Source organism: Sturnira hondurensis, unplaced genomic scaffold (assembly GCF_014824575.4).
Source record: "Sturnira hondurensis isolate 20B ecotype Veracruz unplaced genomic scaffold, ASM1482457v3 Scaffold0000256, whole genome shotgun sequence".
NCBI classification, from domain to species: domain Eukaryota; kingdom Metazoa; phylum Chordata; class Mammalia; order Chiroptera; family Phyllostomidae; genus Sturnira; species Sturnira hondurensis.
In genome coordinates, this window is record NW_028072887.1 from 2,898,659 (window position 1) to 2,924,103 (window position 25,445).

Genomic DNA, 25,445 nt, shown 5'->3' on the forward strand with positions numbered 1-25,445 from the left:
TAAATAAACTACTGCTAGTATCAGATAAAATTCCATCTTGTAGGAAAAAGTCTAGTTAGTTTAATTGACACTGTATGTTAAGACGGCTTAATACTTTATAGTGTATATTCTATAGCTTGACTGTTATCACAGAGAGACCCTATTTTAAAATTAATATGCCACTATGTCTATATTTTGAAAGAATGCTATGACTAGCAAGCAACTAATAGCCTTGGCAAAAAAAAAAAAAAAAATCCATGGTGAAAAGCAGAGGAACTCCTGGGAGCTATTTTTGTTGAGGACAGCTCTGCCTGGTTTCAGAAATAATAACTCTACTCAACCCTCCTCCCCCCCCCGACCCCTGCCCGCCACAGCTAAGGATGAGCAAGTGACCTCCGGAATGCGAGCCACAGGAGACAAAGCTTGTCTCTGGTAGCAAATGCTGCCTCAGTTTCCTCTCCCTGCCCCCAAAGCTTGGTCTATGTTATTGACGGATGAGTCCCCTCAGAGGAGGGGCAACCTAAGCCAGACATGATCACTTGGGACGCCATCATGGAAGGACTCGGGGGGGCTGCAACAAAGAGCGAGCAATAGACCTGTGCCCTCCCTCCCCACTACGTGACATAGCCCGAGTCCCCATGTCCTCCGGGAGAAGCACTTCCTGGCTCTAATCCCTTTAAGCCTGAATACCTGATGGGGAGGGGTGCAGCTCCTTGCCTTGCTAGAGTGTGTCCTGGGGAAAAATCTGGCACCACAAAGATTTCCTGATAAACCTGGGAAATCTGCTTTGCTAAGAATGCTTTTAGTCACATGTTAAGGGTCTGAGTAGGAAACCCTAAAAGTTTCTGCAAAACTCCCTTCCTGACAGACCCTGATTCAGACTAAGTCCTCAGATACCTTTGAAATGTTATCTACTGTTTGATCCTTGCTGCCCTGTATTCCTGTGTATTTCAGCCCAATAAAAGCCCCTGGAGGAAGGGGCTCAAGGCCTTTCCCTTTTGAGGGACTGGCCACCTCTCCTCCGCAAGCAGATCATGTCTTGTTTACTTTCATCCATAGCGGATGAGGGGACTTGCGGGAAAAGTCGCCCCCACATATTTTATTGTAGGAGAAATGGATGAAGTAAATAAAACACATTTTTTTAAGAGTTAAGTCAGCTATTTTTATTACCACCACTTTCCAAAATACACTATTACTACCCTGTCTTATACCTTTCATTTCCCAACTACCCTTGTGACCCTACATATAATTAATCACTCAACAAATATGATGAATAGAGTCTTGATATTAAAAGTTAAAAAGAATGTGTAATAGGCTTCAAAGACTGTTAAAATTGTCAAACAAGTTTCAGAACTCGAAGGAGGTAAGCTTCAGTCTACAATAATGAGTAATGTGTTATTATTTAATGTTTCTGAAAAAATTTAAAGTTTTTCACATATCTCTGTGGTATACTAAATTATTTGTCCCAAGTCTTCATTACCCTCTGGTAGTAGTATGCATCCACACCTTGCCATGGCTTCAGGACAGACAGAAGGTACTTCTCTGCCCCTAAATTTTGGGTTTGGCCATATTACTTGTTTTATCAATGAGCTGTTGGTGGATGTGATGCCAGCAAAGGTTTGAAATGTGCTTGTACAGTTGAACTTGCCCTTCAGCATTTTTGCTTTTCTTTTGAGGAGATGATACTCAGGTAGCTGCTGGTCCATGGAATCTGAGAATCAAGGAACATACCAGGACCTAAACCACAGCTTCAAAACAAGCCTAGATGAGCCAAACTCTAGATAACCCACAAATGCGTAAGTAAGAAATCAAAGTTTATTGTATGTTGTTCAGGGTTTTCTTCCTTTGCAAGTTCTTTTTAATTATAAAACATGTAGTATGTAACATTCACTATCTTAGCCATAGTTAAGTGTATAATTCAGTGGCAGTCACAATGTTGTGCAATGATCACCACCTCCCATTTCCAGAACTTTTTCAGTATCCCAAATAGAAACTCTGTACTCACTAAACAATTAACTCCCCATTCCTCTCAAGTACCCCCAATACTAGCTCTTGGTTACCTCTATTCTCTGTCTCTATGAGTTTTATTATTCTAGGTACTTCAGGTAAGTGGAATAGTATCTGTCCATTTGTGTCTGAATTACTTCATTTAGCATAAGGTTTTTAAGGTTTATCCATGTTATAGCATATATCAGAATTTCATTCTTTTTTTAGGCTGAATAATGTTTCATTAAAGGTACATACTACATTTTGCTTATCCATTCAATTACTCATTGATTGTTTCCATCTTCTTGTCACTGTGCATAATGCTGCCATGAACAACGACAGAATACAATGATCTCTTTGAGTTCCTGCTTTTAATTCTTTTGGGTATGTATCTTGAAGTGGAATTGCTGGCTCAAAAAAAAAAAATTCTATGTCTAACTTTGAGGAACCATAACATTCCTCTCCAAAGCAGTTGTACCATTTCACAATACCACTAGCAATGCGCAAGGATTCCAATTTCTCCATTCCTAACCAAGTTTATTTATTTATTTATTTACTTTCCCTATAATGGTCATCCTAATGGGTATGAAATGGTATCTTATTGTGGTTTTGATATGCATTTCATTAATGACTAGTGATATTGAGCATCTTTTTATGTATTTACTAGCTATTTTGCTTATCTTCTTTGGAGAAATGTCTGTTCAACTCCTTTGCTCATTTTGAAATTGGGTTTTTTTTACTGTTGTGAGTTGCAGGAGTTCTACATGTATTCTGGGTACTATCCTTTCTCGGATATAGGATTTGCAAATATTCCCTCCCATTCTGTGGGTTGTCTTTCACTCTCTTGATAGTGCCCTTTCATGCACAAGTTTTAATTCTGAAGCCCAATTACTCTAATTTTTCTTTTGTCACCAGTACTTTGGGTGTTATATCCATAAAGTCACTGATAAATCTAATATTATAAAGCTTTTGGCCTATGTCTTCTTCTAAAGAATGTTAATAGTTTTTGCTCTTACATTTAGGTCATTGATCTATTTTGAATTAATTTTATACATGGTATAAGGTAAGGTCTTTGGCATGTGGAATCCAATTTTTCCTGTACCTTTGTTGAAAAGTCTGTTTTTTACCCACCAAATGGTCTTGGAACCCTTGTCAAAAATCAATTGACCATGAGGTCTCCCAGAAAGTATCCAGTTATGTAATATGAAAAATATTACATTAACTGAAGACACAAGACATTAATTGAAGAAAATACAAGACACATTGTACATAGGACAATGACACGTGAGCCCCTTCAAAATAGGCACCTTGGGACCTCATACAGTTCTCCCAATTGCAGGCAGCTACCCCACTGTATTTTCCTGAATTTCAATGATGGTCTGAAATGTTTTTCATTTCAAAGTGAGTTTAGTTTTGGGAGGAGCCAGAAGTCCTAGGGCACCAAATCTGGGCTGTAGAGGGTCTGAGTTACCTGGGTGATTTAACATATCACCTAAAAACTGCATGAGACATGATGCATGAGCTGGCATGTTGTTGTGATGAAGCTGCCAATCATCAGTTGCCCAGAGCTGCAGCCTTCTGGATCGTCTGAAGTTTCCATGGAGAAATGTTCACACTTAATGTGAAATCTGATGCAGATTTGTTGTTCTACTACCTCAGTCATTTTGAATGCAACAGTCACATAATACACCTGCTCACTCAATGGCGTCTATTGTCCCCACTGACTAGCACAATGAGGTGGTCAATGTTCACACACGCACATCCAGTCTACTCTCCTTGGCTGCCAGGTTACACAGATGTTGTGCAAACCTGTCCTCATCATATTAACAATGGGGGCTTTTTCTGGATAGACCTCATTATGTTAGGATTTATTTCTGGGCTCTCTATTCTATTTCATTGGTCTGTATGTCTATCCTTATGCTAGCACATTATTTTGATTACTGTAGCTTTGTAGTAAGTTTTTTTTTTAATCCTCACCTGAGGATACACTTATTGATTTTATTTTTTTTTCAATTTTTTTATTTAATTATTTTTCAAGTACAGTTTTCTATTACTCCCATCCCACCCCACCCCCCACACTTATTGATTTTAAAGAGAGAGGAAGGGAGAGAAGAAGAAGGGAGGGAGGGAGGGAGGGAGGGAAAGAGAGAGAGAAGGAAAAATATCAATGTGAAACAGAAACACTGATTGGCTGCCTCCCATACACACCCTGAATGGAGACCAAACCCATAACCCAGGTATATGCCCTGACCAGGGACAGAACCCACAACCTTTTAGTTACGGGACTGCCCTCCAATCAACTGAGACACCAAGCCAGGACTGTGGTTAAGTTTTTAAATCAGGAAGTGTGAGTCCTCCAACTTTGTTCTTCTTTTTCAAGATTGTTTTGGTTAGTCAGGGTACCTTGAGATTCTATATACATTTTAGGAAGGATTTTTCTATTTCTGCAACAACAACAACAACAACAAAAAACCATTTGGATTTTGACAGGGATTGCACTGAATCTATAGCTCACTTTAGGCGGTACTGTCTTGCTACTGAGTTTTAAGGTAATTTGTTACACAGGTTTTTTTGCAACAGCTGACTAATACAGTTAGTTATGAAAGCTCAAGAAAGTTATGAAATTTTAATAAATCCCTGAGTTCAAAGCTATCATCTGATCATAATAAAGGTCTCTAAAATAGTAAAAGTCTGTTTAAATTTCATCATGTACACATTGCAAACCAACAGTGTGTATTATTCACTGTAAAGATATATTCACTGTAAAAACCAGATACACAAAATTTTACTATAAAATATTAGTGTTGATTTCTTATGAAACACAGCAGAATTTATCCATTCAAGGGCATACTGTCCTCTTCAAAGTGACTGCTCAGGGAAAGAAGGTTATAAACACACTTCAAAAGCAGAATTGCCAGAACTGGAGACTATCCTGTTAAGTGAAATAAGCCAGCTGGTGAAAGACAGATACCATTTGATCTCACATAAGAGGAATCTAATGGAAAAAATAAATTAATGAGCAAAATAGAACCAAAATAGAACAGCAGTAAGGGGGGAGGAAGGAAGGGTGAATGGTTTGAAAGAAGGTGAAGGAATTAGTCAAGGAATATATATGAAGGACCCATGGACATGGACAATGGGGTGGAGACAACTTATTGACCCTTATTTAGTAATAAGTTGACTCATGGACAACTTATTACTAAAAGTTGACTATGGAAGTGGAGGGTGGGCTGGGTGGAGGGGGGCAAAGAGAGAAATAATTGTAACATCTGTAAAACATCAAAAAAAATCAGCACTGCCTAAAAATTATGAAAATAGCTTACATGGAATTACTTCTTGGTTTTGGCACATACATATTCATTTTTTGAGGGGTCAATCTCATTTATATATATATTTACTGTCCTTCAGAAACACGGAAGACCATGGTAGAAGTGTGGTTGTGAGAATACAGGAGACATTTAAAAAAATATCGAAAGAATGGAACCGCCTTTCGACTGGGCAATTCCACTGCTGGGATTATTTTCTAAGAATCCTGAAACACCAATTCAAAAAAACCTATGCACTCCAATGTTCATAGTAGCATTATTTACAATAGCCAAGTGCTGGACACAGCCTAAGTGCCCATCAGTAAATGAGTGGATCAAAAATCTGTAGTACATTTACACAGTGGAATACTATGCAGCAAAAAGAAAGAAGGAGCTCCTACCCTTCGCAACAGCCTGGGTGAATCTGGAGAGCATTATGGTAAGTGAAATAAGCCAGTTGGTAAAAGACAAACACCATATGATCTCACTTATAAGTGGAACCGAATCAACAAAACAAACAAGCAAGCAAAACAGAACCACAGACATAGAAATAAAGAACAAACTGACACTGACCAGAGGGGAGGGGCGAGGGGGATAACAGGGGATGGAAAGGGAGGAGGTCAGGTCAAGAAACATGTATAAAGGACCCACGGACAAGGACAACAGGGGGAGGGGAGGACTGAATGTGAGAGGCAGGAATGTGGGAGGTGGAGGGTAGGGGAGAGTAATAGGGGAAAAATATAGACAACTGTAATTGAACAACAAATTTTTTTTATAAAATCAAAAGAGAATAGCATTAGAAATGCAAGGAAGTTAACATGTATCGAAAAGAAAGGAACAGTTAATTTATCAACTATACAGGATTAAAACAGATAGAAGATATTAACCTTATATATAAGGTTAACATAAATATAGATAATATATCAACTGTAGTACTAAGTACCTGTCTCTGAACATTTTTGATAATTATAAAAGATTATACTTATTACTAAAAGTTCCAATACTAAAAATTCCAAATAAACATGTGAATTTAAAAGTTTAAGTACCCCCTCATATATCTAACCCTTTTTCCTATAATCACTGTTTACTACTTGGTCTATAGGCCTCCATATTTTTTCTCATTTGCAAAAAATGTGGAATACTTCATAAATTTTCTGTTATCCTTGTATAGTAGTTTTGTTCATTTTCTCTGTATTCTTTAATGTTGACAAAGCTTAGTTCTTTTATTATTTATAGCTGAAATGAAACTGGTCTTAACAGACATATATACCTGAACTATCACTATTCCCACATCAATTTCCTTTTATGTTTCTGTTCCTACATGAAGTACTGTACACACATACCATCTCACTTACACTTCACAAGGGCCTACAAGGTGGGTATTACCATCGTTTTATAGAGAAAACTGAGACTAAAAGGTCAAGTAGTTGGATTAAGATGATATAGCTTAGTGAAATCATGTACAGATTACTGTACTAAAGTTCTGTTAGGTTCAGAAACGAGCACCCAACTGTACGAACTCCAGAATGCATCACCAGCTCACTTGCCCTTCGTGAATAGTTTCCAGAACGCCCCCAAATCGTGCTACCTTCTCCAGTAATGCTGATGCATCTTGATGTCTGTTGTTCTTGCCAGCCTCAACAGAAATTCACGAGAATCTCTGTACACAACAACATGAAGTTATTACTTAAAGTTATAGTTAACGGAGAAAAATTAATACCATGAACTGTCTAGAACTTTGACCCTAGATTTTAGACCTACTTTTAAAGTACAATATATCTTTATCAAAGTTTTTGATATAAATGTTGAACTGGACAGGACAAAGTTGTTTTGTCTCTCCTATAACAGATAACCACCTCATTCCAACAAAGAGGTGTAAACCATGTAGGTACAGTTGTTCAGAGTTACAACCCACAACAGTATAATGACCTAGTAGCCTATGTTCACCAACTTATCCACAGCATGCTCAAGGGGTACCCACATGCCCACCCGCCTCTGGGCCTCAACTGTAGATGATGTATACATATACTTCTACCACAGCACCTGTGCCATGTCTCTGCGTGCAGCTGATTACCTATTTTTACCCTCTCCCCAAATTAAGTTCCTTAAGTGATATATGTGTCATTGTGTTCCCTAGCCTAGCAGAGTGCCTGTACCAGAGCACAGGTAAATAAAAGTTTTCTAAGTCAATGAGACTTGAGTATTTTGATATTTTAGAGTTTTAAAAGTTAATGTAGCAAACTGAAATTTTAATCTCTGGCTAAGTAAAACACTTATTTTTATGTAAAAGATCTAAAAAGGAAAGTAAACAAACTTGTATGCAACTAGGTGACTCATTAGAGATGAGTTTTGGAAAGATAGTTGTGACTCATCAGTTACCTATAAACCACTTAACCACAATGACTAATACAAACAAAAATTAAAAAAAAAAACACCTATGTATACAAGTAACAGTCTGAAAAAGTACTCCCCCCCCTCCCCCCAAGAATGCAAACACTTCTGTGCTGGGAGGGAGGCATGTTACACAAGCACACATAGCAAAATACAATTTTTAACTTTAACAACTGCCATTCAAATTAATGGTAGCCCTTTATAGTAGTCAATGTAACTTTAGCTTTAAAATTCAAAACCCTGAATTACGTTCACTGTAGACTGTAATAGCAGTCAAAGCAAAAAGGCTGCCAGGGCTGCCTTTAAAAAATTTGTCTTTAAAGTCTCAACCGCAACTAACACAGATTACTCTTTGTTCACTACTTTAAAATGGCGCTAAAAAATAATTTTAAAGAGAAAAAAATGATGATTTGTCTCAACTCAAACACCAGCTACTAAACATCAGAAAATTAGTATCAACATAAAATGGAGGTCGAGAAACACAGGCCTGAATGTGTTTCTGGACCTCCAAACATTTCAGTTAAAGATCTCAAACCATTCTGGACACACTATTAAGGACCTGTTCTTAAAGATCTCCAGGGATGCTTCCTACGTAACCCATTTGATTTGGAGGCTTCATTTTCAAATGCATTCAACCCTGAGAAAATTGGTCTTTCCAACAAATTGATTAAAATAATGTGTTGAAGAGTCCTGTGGCACTTAATCCAATTGGTAAATCAACTTTTCAGATTAATACATTAATGAATTAGATATTCCTAGAAAAGGTAATTTTGCAAAAAAACAACTGATCCCCACAGTAGGCTCTAAATTTTGGTCTTAAGGAAAATACACAAAAGCTAGAAACTGCTAGCTCTGTAAGGCAAAGATAAGATCTCAGATTTAATATCTAAAGTAAATGCTAAGATAGTTATCTACTTAAGATATTAGAAGTGACCTCATATTCTGCTTTTTAAATGATTAGAAAACCACAGCTGGAACTATCTGATTTGATATTTTTAATAGTGGAGTCCTTGCTTTATTCCATCTGGTATATGGCCAGAGGGAATAGAGTTAAATGTAGGGCCTTATGGAATTAACATATAAATGTTATTATTTCTCCCATTTGGTTATGTAGAAAGTTCACATGTTTTAAATGTCTGCTCTTCTGGTAGCACTATTTAAAATGGGAACACCTTGAGAACAGACAGCCCTTAGGCACTGCCAGAAGAGAAAAATTTCATATGTAAAAACTAAAGATAAAAATTTCATATGTAAAAACTGAGACAGAATGAAAATTAAATGAGAATAAACGGTCTTTTTCTCATGAATGTATTTCTACCTATGCTATTTTCCAAACCAAAGATTATAGCAGAATGGTTAGCTGGCTCACTAAGCTGCTAGTTTCTCAAAGTAAACGTTACTAAATGTTCATTTGAATCACTTCATAATTCACTGGTCCTCAAATTTCTGAAACAAGCTGGAAACATCTACAAGAAGGATTTTTACTTTATTTAAATAAACAGAATCCACCAAAATTTATGTTGTTGTCCATGTGCTTTTTTTAAAATCATAATGGAATTCCATCACTTAATATATTATGACTTCTAAGTATTTCCCAAATTTTCCTTTTCTAATTCTAATTATACTTAGAGAGTTCTGTGGAGGCGTAGGTAGAAACCCTTTGCTTCCTCTCACAATCAAAAGGAGGATGAGGACCAATCTAAAATCAATAAACAACCAGAAGCACCAGAAAAATCAAACTGTATGGAACTCCAACAACCAAGGAATTAAGGAAAAAATCAACCAGAACAACCTGCCCGGTAGGGCAGACCCCGCTGGGCGGTGACTCAGAAAAACTGCAGTGAGGTGGATGAGGGGCAGAGATGCGAAAGAGGGACCGACTTAAGGGGAAAACTGAGACTCAGAGCTGACTGGGGGCTACGGCTGGGGTTGCCTCCAGTGGGAGATGCTTCCAGTCTGACTGAAGAGTCATAGCAGCACAATTTACAATAGCCAGGAGTTGGAAGCAACCTAGGTGCCCGTCAGTAAATGAAGGATCCAAAAACTACGGTACATATACACATGGAATTCTATGCAGCAGAAAGGAGGAGCTTCTACTCTTTGCAACAGCATGGATGGAACCGGAAAGCATTATGCTGAGTGAAATAAGCCAGGCGGTGAAAGACAAATACCATATGATCTCACCTTTAACAGGAACCTAAACAACAAAACAAACAAGCAAGCAAAATATAACCAAAGACACTGAAATAAAGAACAGGCTGACAGGGACCAGAGGGGAGGAGAGAGGGAATTTCAGGGGAAAAGGGGAAGGATTCACAGGAACAAGTATAAAAGACACATGGACAAAAAATAAGGGGGGTGGAAATGGGAGGGAGGTGGGGAGCACCGGGGGGAGGTGAGCTGGGATGCGAGTAAAAGGCAGAAAACTGTACTTGAACAATAATTAAACAAAAAAATGCTTAAAAAAAGAGTCTGTTGGAAAGTGCACTAGAGAGGAGCAGGTGAGCTGCACTATTCCCTCTCTGGCCCCTCTCCCACAGGTAGCATAACAAAGAGGTTGCCCTGCCTGGGTGAATACCTAAGGCCCCACCCCTTACAACTCATCATGTGCGCCAAGACAAAGAAACACGGCCCAAATGAAAGAACACAGCAAAACCTTGGAACTAAGCTATGAGGGCACTGCCAACTGACAGAAATTTATAGCCATGGTAATCAAAATGCTCACAGATCTGATTGAGCTGAGTTGAAAAATGAAAGAACAAATGAAAGATACCCAAAATGAGATAAAACAAAATATTCAAGGAACCAACAGTGACAAGAAAGAAACCAGGACTCAAAGCAACGATGTGGAATAAAAGGAAGAAATAAATATTGAACTGGGAAATAAATCTCCAACTGGGTCAGAGGAAGAAACAAGAATCCCCCCAAAATATGAAGAGGCTGAGGACTCTCTGGGACACCCTGGAATGTTCCAAAATCCAAATTATAGGAGTGCCAGAAGGAGAAAAGCAACAGCAAGAAATTGAAAACTTATTTGAAAAAATAATGAAGAAAAACTTCTCCAGTCTGGCGAAGGAAATAGACTTCCAGGAAGTCCAGGAAGCTCAGAGAGTCCCAAAGAAGTTGGACCCAAAGAGGAACACACCAAAGCACATCATCATTAAGTTACCCAAAGTTAAAGACAGAGAAAATTCTAAAAGCGGCAAGAGAAAAGGAGACAGTTACCTACAAAGGAGTTTCCATAAGGCTATCAGCTGATTTCTCAAACCTTACAGGCAACAAAGGGCTGGAAAGAAGTATTCAAAGACATGAAAGGCAAGGACCTACATCCAAGATTACTCTATCTAGCAAAGCTTTCATTTAGAATGGAAGGGCAGATAAAGTGCTTCCCAGATAAGGTCAAGTTAAAGGAGTTCATCATCACCAAGCCCTTACTATAAGAAATGTTAAAGGGACTTATCTAAGAAAAAAGATTAAAAATTGGAACAATAAAATGACCTCGAACTCATAACTATCAACAAATGAACCTAAAAGAAAAACAACAAAAACAAAAACTAAGCAAACAGAACAAGAACAGAATCAGAGAAATGGACAGCACACAGAGGGAGTTCAGTGGGGAGGGGGAAGTGAGGAATGGGGGGGGAAGGTACAGGGAAGAAGCAGCATAACTAGTAGGCATAAAATAGATAGGGAAAGGTAAAAAATGGTATAGGAAACAGAGGACTCAAAGAACTTATATATAACCCATGGACATGAACTAAGGGTGGGGGGAATGCTGGAGTGTTGGGGGTCAGGGTGGAGGGGGAATAAAGGGAGAAAATTGGCTCAAACACAAGAACAAATCAAAGTCCCAGAGCCAGTACTTTTAAGCAACCAAGAGATAGCCAACCTATCAGATGCATAGGTCACTGGTTCTCACCAGTTCAAAACACTGGTGATCAGGATGCGCACAGAATTGGTTGATTTTAGCCACAAATTAGATGAAAAAATGAAGGCTATGCTAAATGAAATGAAAGAAAATGCACAGGAAACCAATAGTGATGGAAAGGAAACTGGGACTAAGATCAATCAAGTGGACCAGAAAGAAGGAAGGAAGAAATGACCAAACAGAAAAAAGTGAAGTTACAAGAATTCAAAAAAACGAGGAGAGGCTTAGGAACCTCCAAGACATATTTAAACATCCCAACATCCAAATTATAGGAGTACCAGAAGGGGAAGAGGAACAGCAACAAGTGGAAAACTTATTTGAACAAATAATAAAGGAGAACTTCCCCAGTCTGGCAAAGGAAACAGACTTCCAGGAAGTCCAGGAAGCTGAGAGAGTTCCAAAGAAGGTGGACCCAAGGAGGAACACACCAAGGCACATAATAATCACATTAGCCAAGATTAAAATGAAGGAGAAAATTCTAGAAGCAGCAAGAGATAAGAGGATAGTCACCTACAAAGGAGTTCCCATCAGACTGTCAGCGGATTTCTCAAAAGAGACCTTGCAGGCAAGAAGGGGCTGGAAAGAAGTATTCCAAGTCATGGAATGCAAAGACCTACATCCAAGATTGCTCTATCCAGCAAAGCTTTCATTTAGAATGGAAGGGCAAATAAAGTGCTTCTCAGATAAGGTCAAGTTAAAGGAGTTCATCATCACCAAGCCCTTATTACATGAAATGTTAAAGGGATTTATCTAAAAAAAGAAGATAAACATATGAACAGTGAAAGGACAGCAAACTCAGTTATTAACAACCACACCTAAAACAAATCAAACTAAGTGGACAGCTAGATCAGGAGTGGAGCCACAGAAATGGAGACCACATGGAGGGTTAGCAACAGGGGAGTGAGAGGAGGAGTGAGGGAGGAGAAGGTACAGAGAATAAGTAGCAGAGATAGTGAGGAGAAAATAGGGGGAGGGAAAGAGTAGTGTGGGAAAGGTAGAAGCTACAGAACTTATGACACATGGACATGGACTAAAGTGAGGGGAATGTGGGGGGAAGGGTATGCAGGGTAGAAGGGAATGAAGAGGGGGAAATAGGACAACAGTAATGGCATAATCAATAAAATATATTACAATACTACTTCATAAGCAATAAAAGTCTGAATGTGTATGGGAGGGTTTTTCTCCATGGCCTTTCATTGAAAAAATATATGGCACTTGCTCTGACTGGGTGGCTAAGCTAGTTGAGTATCATCTAGTACATCAAAAATGTTGTGGGTTTGATTCCCAGTCAGTGTACATACCTAAGTTGCAGGTTCAGTCCCTAGCCATGGCCTGTACAGGAGGCTACCAATCAATGTTTCTCTCTCTCTCTTCCTTTCTCTTTGTAAAATTCTTTAAAAATATTTCATTTATTTATTTTTAGAGAAAGAGGGTAAGGGAGGGAGAACAGAGAGAAACATCAATGTATAGTTCCCTCCTGTGCAGCCCCTAATGGGGGCCTGGCTTGCAACTCAGGCACGAGCCCTGACTGGGAATCAAACTGGAGACCCTTTGGTTTGCAGACCAGCACTCAATCCACTAAGCCATGTCAGCCAGGACTCCCCTCTAAATCAATAAACATATCCTCAGGTGAGGATCAAAAAAGTTGTGTGTGTGTGTGTGTATATATAAATTATACCCATAAACATATAGCACCTGTTATAGAAGTCACTGAAGAAGAGTATATTCCATCATTATTCATATAATTTACTCAATATACCCGATAATTATGAAATGGTTAACAGCATAAACTTTGTATAAATAATGGCTTTTACCTTTTATTTCAGATTGTTTTATGTACCACAGATTTAATCCCCTCAAGGTGCTTTATTATACTACATTGTTACAATAAAGGCCTAAAATATGTAAAAATCTTATATATTGATACATGCTGATGGTTACTTGTGAATAGTAAGGATAAACTTGGGAGTTGGTGAAAGCTAGGTGATGATCATGACTGTAAGTTTAGGTAATCAGCTCATATTTTTTAATACTATTTCCATTTTATTCCTATTTACCTCCTTTAGCCCCCTCCCTAATCAAGAATAGTGAAGATATTATTTTAAACATTTCTTTCTGCATATTTACATATTCTTGTATCAACAAAAACTTAAAATTTTAACACAATCTACAAGTACTTGACTACTAAATGCTTTCAGCAAAACTGGCAACAAATTTGCTAACCTTCTAGTTGTCAGAAATAATTTGTTGAAATTATTACTATACTCAATAATAAAATCTTACTATACTCAATAGTAAAAATCTTACTATACTCAGTAAGAAATGTGTCCCACAGATCTACACAACCACCCATGTTCAATTTAATAATTTTGAATCTCAGAAAAGGTATAAAATTAGTTAGATAAAAGGACAAGTTATAAGGTTGCCACATACTAGTTTTTTGAGTAACACACCAACAAAAAATGCTTCAATGACATAAATTAAATTGTACAATTCATTGAGGAAAGAATTCAAAATGGACAAATATGAAAAACAATGTATTTGCCATTTAAGTCAAACAGAACCCCCAAAACATGAATTATTTTTTAAAATAATAAACCACTCTGCAATTAAAAAAAATCTGTATTTCAATTCTAAGGCAAGCACAAACTTGCCTGTTTTAACATGTTGAGTAACTTCTTTCGGTTACAGTGAATTAATAGCATACTCAATCTCAGACTTCTACTATTTCCCAGGTGAGTAGAAATAAAGATTTTAAAAGAAGAGTCTTAGCTCTAAAAATAAAGTAAGGGTAGCATATGGTAAACAATTCATGAAGTCACATGGCTAGTTTAGTGGGGAGCCAAGCTTCTGTGCTCTCTGTTATACCCAGCATTGATTGGTGCTTTCTAAAAATGAAAGGTTTAAATCATCCTAGTAGTTCCGTAATGACTTATTATGTGAACTCATTTTTCTTCACCAAAAACTTCCAGAATTTTAAGTTAAAAATAAGCTCAGTAAGATTCCATTCAATATGCCATTGACCACTGGTTCTCAAACTATTGCAGGCTCTCTTTAGTGGAATAAAAAATGCCAGGAACCCTCAGTGAACATTTAAACAAGTTTTATTGTGTTATTTAAATATACTTTAGATAAAATAAAAACAAATACAAAAATATAAAATTCAAATAATATTAATTTAAAGTTTGCAAAAAACTAAACTGCAGTAATTTTATTCACTGTATGAAGCTGTAACCTTTGATCCAGTTCTACATTTAATCTGTTTCTGTAGTTTTACTTTAATACTAGTAATGTGAAGAATGCCTGTTCACAATTACATAAAACATTAACTTTGAGGTTGGGTTTGAATAATTAAGTCTCAAAATTAACCAAAATTCCTCAAAAAGTGATTTAAATATCAGTTGATACTTCTATAAAACTACCTCTTGTTCATGCAAAAGTTAATAATGTAGAATTATTATTATTACTTTACATTATTACTTTATTATTAAAAGTTAATAATGGTATATGGAAATAGAAACATTTTGCCTTGCATGGAAATGATTATACTTCTTAGTGATCCTGCGGCCCTTACACAGAAAACTGGATTCAATAAATTTGTTTGAATAGCACAGGCTATTAAAACTTTAGAATGCCTCTTTTATAAAAAGATTTTACTTCTTTTTAGAGAGAGGGGAAGGGAGGGAGAAGGAGAGGGAGAGAAACATCAGTGTGAGAAACATCACTGGGTTACCTCTCAAATGAGCAACGACTGGGGATCAAACCCGAAACCCAGGAATGCACCCTGACTAAAAATAGAACCGGTGACCTTTAGCTTTGCAGGATGATGCCCAACCAACTGAGCCACACAGGTCAGGACAGGATGCCTCTTAACTATCAAGTACCTCCTAGTAACCCAACTCGTTCAGCATGTGTCACTATTTAAACACAGTGAAATCTTAATTTGTACAGAACATGGACATCATCTGACTTTGTTTGGCATGAACAAAGATGTAACTACGACAGTAAACACTAAATGGAAGTACTAAATTTACAGTTATTCTGCTATAAGTTAGGCTTTAAAATGATATAGAATAATACCCTTATATAACCTGAAAACAATAATAAAAATATGTACCCTAAAATTTAAAAAATACCGAATACTTCCAAACTTTCAAGAACGTATCTGTGGACCCCAAAGAAATGATAAGAAAAAGTGATCAATGAGGATCATGACGGACATGGGCTTAAATTGAGAAAAAAGTGAAAATTTACTAAATAAAGCCAAAGCTTTTAGCATGAGCAGTAAAGTATGAAGAAGCCATTGCATATATGCAGTCTGCTTGATCTGAAGAGTATACCTTGAGAAGCAGTGGCAAATAACACTGTAATGAGGGAACCAGCAATCAAAATTAATATTGGACGTGGAAATAGAAAGCCATGAAAGATTTTAGAGAAAAATAGCACTTAAAAGGAAACTTCCAACAAGTATGGACTTAAAGCAGGAAGAGCTTGTATATACCAATAAATATTAGTCTAATAAATTATTGGACTATCCTGTTTAAAACCAACTAACATATGGAAGAAATTATAAAGAGCAACACTAAAAAGAGAAAAAAGAATTATTACCAAATACCTTAGAAAACTCACAGATAGAAGACTTTACTCTCAAATATTTTTTAAAACATAAGTTACTAATTATCATATTACTATCATTCTGGTGCCATAGCTGAAAGCTGGATTATCCCTCATGCTTCAAAACATAGAGGGTTTCATGTGAGCCATAGTTTAGGATTTTTGTAGTATGATGTAATGATAATAAGTTAATATAGTTAGACCAGAGCAAATTATACAAATATTTATTTTTCACCTGTTAATGTCAAACAGAACTTTTCTTTTTAAAAATATTTTTTATTATATCTTTCCCGTTACTATTTAACTCCCTTATACATTTCTCCCCACTGCAATCACCATACCACTGTCCATGTCCATGAGTCCTTCTACCTTTTTGCTCCATCCCTCCACCCTCAAACTCCCCATTCTCCCATCAGCTGTCATCCCTTTCTTTATCTTCATAAAGAACTATCCCTATTTTGCTTGTTAGTTCAGTTTGTTCATTAGATTCACATATAAGTGAAACTACATGGTACTTCTTGTCTTTCTCTAACTGGTTTGTCTCACCTTTGGATAAGGTTCATCCATGCTGTTGCAAAGGGTAAAATTTTGTTTTTATGGCAGAGTGGTATTCCACTGTGTAATGTCTCATAGCTGGTTTATCCACTCATCTACTGGTGGGCACTTGGGCTGCTCCCATAGCTTGGTGGTTGTAAATAACGCTGCAATGAACATAGGAGTGCTCACATTCTTCTGAATTAGTGTTTTGGGTTTCTTTTGGTCTATTCCCAGAAATGGGATTACTGGGTCAAAAAGCGTCTTGACCCATTTTTAATTTTTTGAATTATCTCCATACTGCTTTCCATAGTGGTGCACCAGTCTGCAACCAACCTCAAAGATAAATGTATGTGACTACCTTAAATCATGGTTTTCACAATGGAGCCAATGCACACCCATTTTACATAAAACATATTTATGTTAAGCCTAGTCAGGAAAGATAATTTTTAGGAAAAGGATTTTGAATGACAAAGGAAAAAACAATACATCTTTTTCTTAAATAAGTTCTGAAAGTTCTTTAGTATTTACAATATGACGTTACTCAATTTATTATAATTCATGAATAGAATGGGCAGCCATTTCAAAGTAAAAACAAATTTTTTAACATCCTCACCCAAGAATATGTTTTTCTACCATTGATTTTTATTTTATTTTTAAAAAATATTTTATTTATTTATCTTTAGAGGGGAAAGGAAGGAGAGAAGGAGAGAAGTATCAATGTATGGTTGCCTCTTGTGAGTCCCCTCCTGGGAACTGGCCTGCAACTCAGGCATGTGCCCTGACTGGGAATCGAACCTCGATCTGATTTTTATTTTAGATGGAGAGAGAGAGAGAGGGAGGGAAGAGAGGGAGGTGGGAGAGATAGACTACCTCCCTGCGTGTACTAACCCAGGCTCGAACCTGCAACCTATGTACATGCCCTCACTGGAAATCAAACCTGCCATCTTCTAGCGTATAGGACAATGCTCAAAACAACTGAGCCACCTCGCCAGAGCAAATTTTTCTGTACTGGAATTTCTTCTTTAAAAATTGGTACTTTGAATATAAGATCATACTAATAGTGTTTGCCACATAGTCCATGTGCCAATTTGTGAACTACCTTAAAGGTATAGTCTAAAATTCACATAAAAAAGATAACATGACTTCCCAGAAGCACAATATTATGTTTCTAAGAATAATCAACATAATCAACCAACCACAAAAATTAAAAACTCATCATTTTTCACCAGAGGGTCTTACTCAAGAGAATTCTCTTTTTTTTCACTAGGTAGCAAAAGCCAATAACACATTTACTCTTAATTATTCAGGTTACATGTTAATAAGTATACATGTTAAGCTTATTGTATAAAATTGGCTCCATTCACTTGTATATAAACAGTCAAAAGCTTCATAATCTGCAACAGCTCTATTGTGAAACCATTTTTCCCCCATACACTACTAATTATATAAAATCAATTTTTAAGGGATTAAAAATAGCTACATGTTTTTTGTTTAAAAAAAAAATCCAAGTCACGATTTAACTGTTCAGCCTAAATTACATCTTGATTGAGTTCCATTTAAGGATTATGAAATCCAAACTGAGTTATCTGAATCATTTTATTGCCTAAAATAAATACCTCCCTTTCATCATACCTTTTAGATGAAAGCCTTTTTTTAATTTATATATTATAAGGGCATTAGTAAACTAAGTTCTATTTGAGAGGCCATTTTTAAGTAGCTATTACAGTTAGTGCTTTAGTTAGTATCTGATATGATCAACTGCTATTAGTCAAGTCCCAGGAGTTTCTAAGAAGATCCAAAATAAGAAGAAATAACTATTTGTGGAGTATTTTTACATATCTACTTCTAAAGACATCAAATCAATAGACTGTTCTCTTGTTAGTAGAATGCCTTAGTAAATCTTACGGGTAAGTAGGATTTTCAAAAGATGTTTAGACTATAATCTTTTCTTCAAGAACATCAATAAGCTTACAATGCAGTTTAATGGAAAAAATAAAGTCTAAATAGAACTGCCATCTTTATATGTTAGTTTTCAGAACCACTTAAAATATAAAAACAAAAGACATTAAGGTTATTTTTTTGTTGATTTGAAATTGACCTCCCAGTATCTTTCAGTATATTAAATATAATTAGCATATATGTCTAGTTTCCGGGGGCTCTTTATATCAGAAAGCCCTGCATATAGAGTTTACATCTAGGGACCAAGTTTATTTATGCCCTACTACACAGGATATAGATTGACCTTAAAAGGCTAGATGATATATGCAACTCACAAGCACAAACCCTTACAAACTATGAGATACAAACAGCAAACCTAATTACAAGATATAAGTAGAAGAGATGAAAGTGATAGTCTCTGGGCAACATGGCTGGGAGCTAGGGAGAGATGGGGTTACTATAATAGTAGTAACTAAGTAGTAACTAAGAATACTATTGAATTCACTGGTGAATTGATGCAATTAATGGCACTGGAATTTTTAAACCAGAGAGCAGGTATTGCTATAATACAATAAAACTAAATTGATAAATACATCTCTAAACCAAAACCAGTTGCTGATCATCCACTCACTACATTAAAACACTGTGATATGAGATGATAATTAATTTGATAAATAAATCTCTAAACCAAAACCAGTGGCTAAGCATCCACTGTACATAAAATACTGTGCTGGTGGAGTCGGGGGGGCCCAGACATAAATTAGGGTATTATATTAGATCACTTTTTAGTTTCTTTCTAGTTCTAAAATTGGTAATTTTACCTATATTAATAATTCATGTTTTAAAGCATAGGTCTAAAGACAAGACATAAAAATCAACAGAAAAAATATAACATTTACTCTAGATTACACTTCTTTCTTTGAAAAACATGTATGTCTATGAAGAACACTATTACTTAAAATATAAAGATCATCTTTTCCAAGTCTTCTTTGATCATTATCCTGGAAATAAAATTTTAATTGAATTGAGAAAAACATACAACAAACAATACTAGCCATATCACCAACTAGTATTACCTCAGAGCTACAGCATGTACAACCACTACACTATCTCTGTATCCTGCTTCCTGTAAACTAGACAAAACGATGTGCTTCTTCAGGTACTCTGAGCCAGACAGCAAGACTTTGGGGAAGAGAAAGAATAATTTTTACTTTTTTTTAACCTTTTGGGTATCAAAGATGCATTTTACTTCCTTCAGGAGAGAATCATTTGCAAAGGATTTAACTACATTTTTTAACTTTATATACTTTTATTCTGTTAGAAAACTTGTTGCTTAATATGCAAATCAAACTAAAGGAGGGAGGGAGGAAATGAAGCTCAACAAACGTAACAAAATAAAGTTGCTCTGCTATGTTGAGACTGCCAGGCTTTCTGTCATTCTCCTTGAAAGTAAATGTGACTTGTCTATAGAGTGCTGCTTCAGCAGTTCTGAATGAATTTCAAGTCTGTACTCCATATTTTCTCTTTTGTTAAGTTTAATGTATTCAGCAACACTGAACTGACAATTTAAATAACTCCATTTTTAAACAAACGGAGCATTGATGTTAATGTATGAAAATGGTCCAAACTGCTGGGAGTCGTGGTTCCCACCATTGTTTATTCTGACAACAGGATATAATTGCTTACTTACTTGGCAGCAAATTTAACCATCTGTTTGCTTGCATGGTCTCCCACTGCCACAAGAGCCTGGACATTAAACTGCTGCTGACGTAGGACTAAGAAACACTGTTTTCCTGAAGACAGAAAGAACACAAATGTATTAAGGACATGTTAACTCTGGTTTTACAAAGAAGGAAAATGCTTCTCTACTTTAAAATAGGACCAAAATTCACTACATTCATCAGGCACGTAATATGCGTGTACACTGCTTTCGGTCAAAATACTTGTACTCAACTGTCAAGTTTTAAAGAAACCCAAGTTTCTAAGGGAAACAAAAACGCTTTTAACATGTTTGTTTTGAGAACACCAACAAATCACTAACTTAAAAAATGTTATAAATCAACAATTATTTTGTCATTGTTTTGATTTATTAAACAAATTTCAAGTAACTTCAGATCACTTTCAACATTCATTAATAGCTAGTATATTCTACAGGCAAAGGCATTATGCTAACCACCATGGACTTCAATGATGCAACCACGGAAGTACTAATAAAGAGCTTAGGAACAAGAACACAGGCATTCTATGGGGGTGGTCCATTTTACTTACTACCAAAGTACATTTTAAAGAGCATTTAGAATGACAGGCTAGCTTCTTTCATGTTCTATTTCCTTTATTTTTCCTTTATCGTCTTCCTAACCCTTCGCCCTTTATAGTAGTTCCAAATATTTTTACTCCAAATAACTTTATAAAAGATCATTCTCGTTATGCCCTACAATCAGTTTTATTTTTATGTATTCTGGGCCTTTTGGTGTCTCCCTCCTTTAATAAGGAACCATCATTCCTATTCTTAAGCTTTTGAAAACATTATTTGTAATAGATTTCAGTCACTATGTATCCTTGTGACATCTCTTTTCTTCAAAGCAGATCCTTTTTAAGTCTCTGGTCAAGTTTTGGGAAACTACTTCCTCATAAAACAAAATAAATCTTTCAAGACCACTTTTCTCATCAGCTTGTCTTGCAAAACATCAAAAGATGATTTTGGTTTTTAAACTAAGAATTACCCTTGCAAAAAACCCCAGCAAAAGTGCAAGCAGACTTATAGTGATTAATACTTTCAACATAGAGTATTTCGAAATGAAAATCAGACAGCAATCATGAGTTTAAAAAAAAAGTTGCAAATAAAATGCCAGCATAAACATAATCTACAGACTTCCAGGTCATACATGATTAACCATATTTTCACCACTAAATAAACATTCATTTTCTTTCCTTTGGAATATGATCCAGTCAAAAAGTAAAATTTTGAAAAAGGAAGTTCCATGTACTAAACAAATTCAAAGGGATATCAAGACACTGGATGGATAAAGACTGATAAAGTTAAGAGAGAAGTCTGCAAGAATAGATCAAAATGACATCCTAGGAACTACTGAACCCATAGCCAGATATTAGCACACATGGAACAGAATGTTAACGTGAACTGGAAGGCAACATGCATGACTTAGTATTTTAGCTGCTCTAACAGGACAGACAGGCAGCCCAGATTTAGCTGCACTACAAAGCCATCTTACAATGAAGTCTAATACACAAAAGACTTTGAAAGAAAATGGAGCGCTCTACAGGGCATAGAAATGGTGAGCACAGGAAAATGTCTCTCAAGGTGGACTGGGAAGACAGTGACGGAGTAGGATGGAGTGGATTCCATTTCCCTGTACACATGAGAGAAAATTGTGGCCCATCTACGGAGGAACAGCACAAACAGCCAACAGTTCCCCAGCATATATGAAAATAAGAGACCAGAAATCGTAATGGACACGGAAAAACCAGATGGTAAGGAAACGGCTGCAGGACAGTAGTGTCTAAGGGACCAGAGCAAAGACAGGAGCAGCAGCAGCAGCCTCAGCCAGTGCCCAGTGCCTGATGCCTCTATCACAGACTCTTTGGGAGCCCCAGGCCTGCAGAAGAGTCCTCCAGAGAGAGTTGGGTTATCAGCTCCCTCCCTCCCTGGCCAAGCAAGGTTGGGCGCAGGGAGAGACCTGTTGGCTTGAGTTTGCAGAGAGGGTACTAAGGACAAAGGGCCGTGATCAACCACAGAGTCTGTGATCCACAGCTTGGGAGAATTCAGAGGCGCAGTGTAGGCTCTGACTCTGACAGTCACCTGTCTGGCTGGGGATTAGGCTGTGCTGAGGCAGGCTTTCTTAAGGAGAAATTTTTTGGAAAGTAAACTGAAAAATTCTCTTGTGACAGCCACTTGGCCTGCTCCCCACCCAGCCTGGCAGTGATCCCGAGGTTGGGCGGAAGCCCTTGCGTTACCCCACAGAACTGGGAAGGGTCTGCCCCGGAACCCACCCACAGGACCCAGGCAGCCTGGCTGGTGTGAGGCACACCCCCACACCCCAGCCCACATCAAGGACCCTGGGGGAAAGTGCTCTGAAGAGGACCTAGATCCCCTTTGTGGGGCTCTGGAGAAATGCACCAGGTTAGCTCTTGGGAGAGCGCTACAGAAAGACCACACAAATCTCCCTGACTCAGCCTGCTGCAGCCAGCAAGACCAGAAAAAGCAGTTTGGCCAGTTTGAAACCAAGAAGAGATTTTTTTTAAAGTAATCTTTTATCTTTTTAATTTTATTATTGTTTTATCTTTCGATACTTTTTCCCTCTCTTTTCTTCTTTCCTATTTTATTTCTTCTTTCTTTCTTTCCAAACTTATCGCTTCTTCCTCCCTTCTCCTGCCTCTTTTTTCTTTTACCCACAAGTGACACAAACAACTTGGAACTGCGAAAAGACTAGAGCTGGACCCAAAGAGGGGGCATCCCAATAGTAGAGACAGAGAGACAAATTTCACTTTGCTATGGCAGAGAAGCCACAGGTGCTGCATATTTGTATTATTATTATTTTTTTCATTATTCTCACTTCTTTTATATTTTAATAGTATCTCTGTATTCCTCCTCTTTCTGTATAGGCTTCTTTGTGTTGGCTGGTTATACTGTATCATTTGACAGGTTTCCCTTGTTCTCTCCTCCTCGGTGTATTGCTAATTTTCTATACTTCATGCCACTTGTTTTCATTTAGCACACTACCCAAAGTTCTATACCCCCTATTCATGTTATCCAGATCATAAAGTCTGTCATATGATTGTTGCTCTAATATTACTGTAAATAATAGCTGTTCTATACAACTGTAAATACTTCACAACATAAGATCTCCTGATCTTAGCCCACTTCATAGTTTCCTGAACTATGTTACTGTAGTAGCTAACTCAATTTGCTCACACACTACACCTATTTACTATCCTTTACTCTCACCTTACCTCAGAATCTGAACTCCCGAAACCTCACTGCTGTCTAGATCCAACTCTCAAGCCTTCCCTCCCAAATAAGAGACTTATCTTCTGTCCATTCTTTCTTAAAAGTGGTTGGGTTGGGTTGAAGATTACAGTTAACATTACACATAGCTTAAAGATCTCCTATCTCTTCTCTACAGGCTATGACTGTAAACATCATAAAATACTCTCCTGCTGTCATAAACCATTTTGCCTCCCCCTTCAACTGATCACACACACACACAAGGAGTAGGTGGAAGTGGAGAACACCAGGATACCCACTGGAAGAGGAAACCCAACAACAAAGGAACAACCAATACATAAGAACAGAAGGTGAAGGAGGAAGTAGAAACCACACAAACCTCAATCCAAGACCTATCCGGAAATACAACTAAATAGTGGAGAAACCTACCCAATACAAATAACTAAACAAGAGCAAAAAAGAATCCCCAAAACCTTGCACAAATGGAAGAACTAACTTCAACACAACCTGCCCTCACCAGCAAAACAACTTAAAACAGGTGGTGGACAGAAGGGCCATCAGCTAACCAGCTGATGGGAAGGACCCAGCAAAGAAAGACACCAAAGCAACGAAAACCCAAAAACAAACATAGAGCCAACTTAAATGACAGCCCAAGACAAGTGAGCTTGAGAGACCAAGGAGACTACACCACCAAAGTTCACAGGTATTATACCATAGAAGTTCACACCATAAACCCAAGAAGCCAGAACAAATCAATTTAAGACACTGAAGCTAACAAGAAAAGTCTCACAAACAATAAGAAGACAAAGAAACAATCCCCAAATGAAAGGAAAGAAGGAAGCCTCAGAAAGAATGTTAGATGAAATAGAGGCAAGTCAACTATCAGATATTGAATTCAAAGCATTGGTTATCAGGAAGTTCAAAGAGCTCACAATGAGCTACCAGAAACTACAGGGGAGCTACAATGAACTTACTGCAAACTATAACAACATGAAAAAAGAAATAAAAATTATCAACAAGGGACAAGAGGAAATGAAAAATACAATTTCTGAACTGAAAAACACAGTGGAAGGAATCAGAAGCAGGATCGATGAAGCAGAAGATCGGATCAGTGAGTTGGAGGACAAAGTAGAAAAAAACACCCAGAAAGAGCAAGAAAGAGAAAAGAGGCTCAAGGCTCAAGGAAAAGAGGGATTAAGAGAAATGCAAGACAATATGAAACATTAATAATATCCGAATAATAGGGATACCAGAAGGAGTAGAGAAGAAGGGATAGAAAACCTATTTGAAAAAGTAATTAGAGAAAAATTCCCTAATTTGATGAGAGAAAAAGTCACACAAATCCAGGAATCAGAGTCCCAATCAAGAGGAATCCAAAGAGGCCCACTTCAAGACACATCATCATTAAAATGGCAAAATTCCAAGATAAAGAGAGAATCTTAAAGGTAGCAAGGAAGAAAAAGGAAGCAACACACAAGGGAGCCCTGATAAGGTTAGCTGCTGACTTCTCAATGGAAACGCTCTAAGAAGAGAATGGCAAGAAATATTCCAAGTAATGAAAACCAGAGGTTTGCAACCAGGGCTGCTTTACCAAGCAAGGCTCTCAATCAAGATAGAAGGCCAAATAAAGAGCTTCAAAGACAAAAGAAGTCTAAAAGAATACACCTCCACAAAACCAGCTATGCGAGAGATGCTAAAAGGACTGCTCTAAGGAAAGGAAGGAAAAGAGAGAGACAGACAGAGAGGAACACAGGTACAAAAATGGCAATGAAAACATGCCTATCAATAATAACATTAAGTGTAA

The 25,445-nt window shown here is 37.2% G+C and overlaps 1 protein-coding gene across 2 annotated transcripts in view; it reads right to left on the reverse strand.

Annotated features, from left to right (window-relative positions):
* DARS1 (aspartyl-tRNA synthetase 1) overlaps window positions 1-25,445 on the reverse strand; it is a 70,871-nt gene that overhangs the window by 23,513 nt on the left and 21,913 nt on the right. For both annotated transcript variants that reach the window (XM_037028262.1, XM_037028346.1), the window contains exon 4: window positions 20,369-20,471. In XM_037028262.1, coding sequence (XP_036884157.1) covers window positions 20,369-20,471 — 103 coding nt within the window. The remainder of the gene's footprint in view (window positions 1-20,368; window positions 20,472-25,445) is intronic.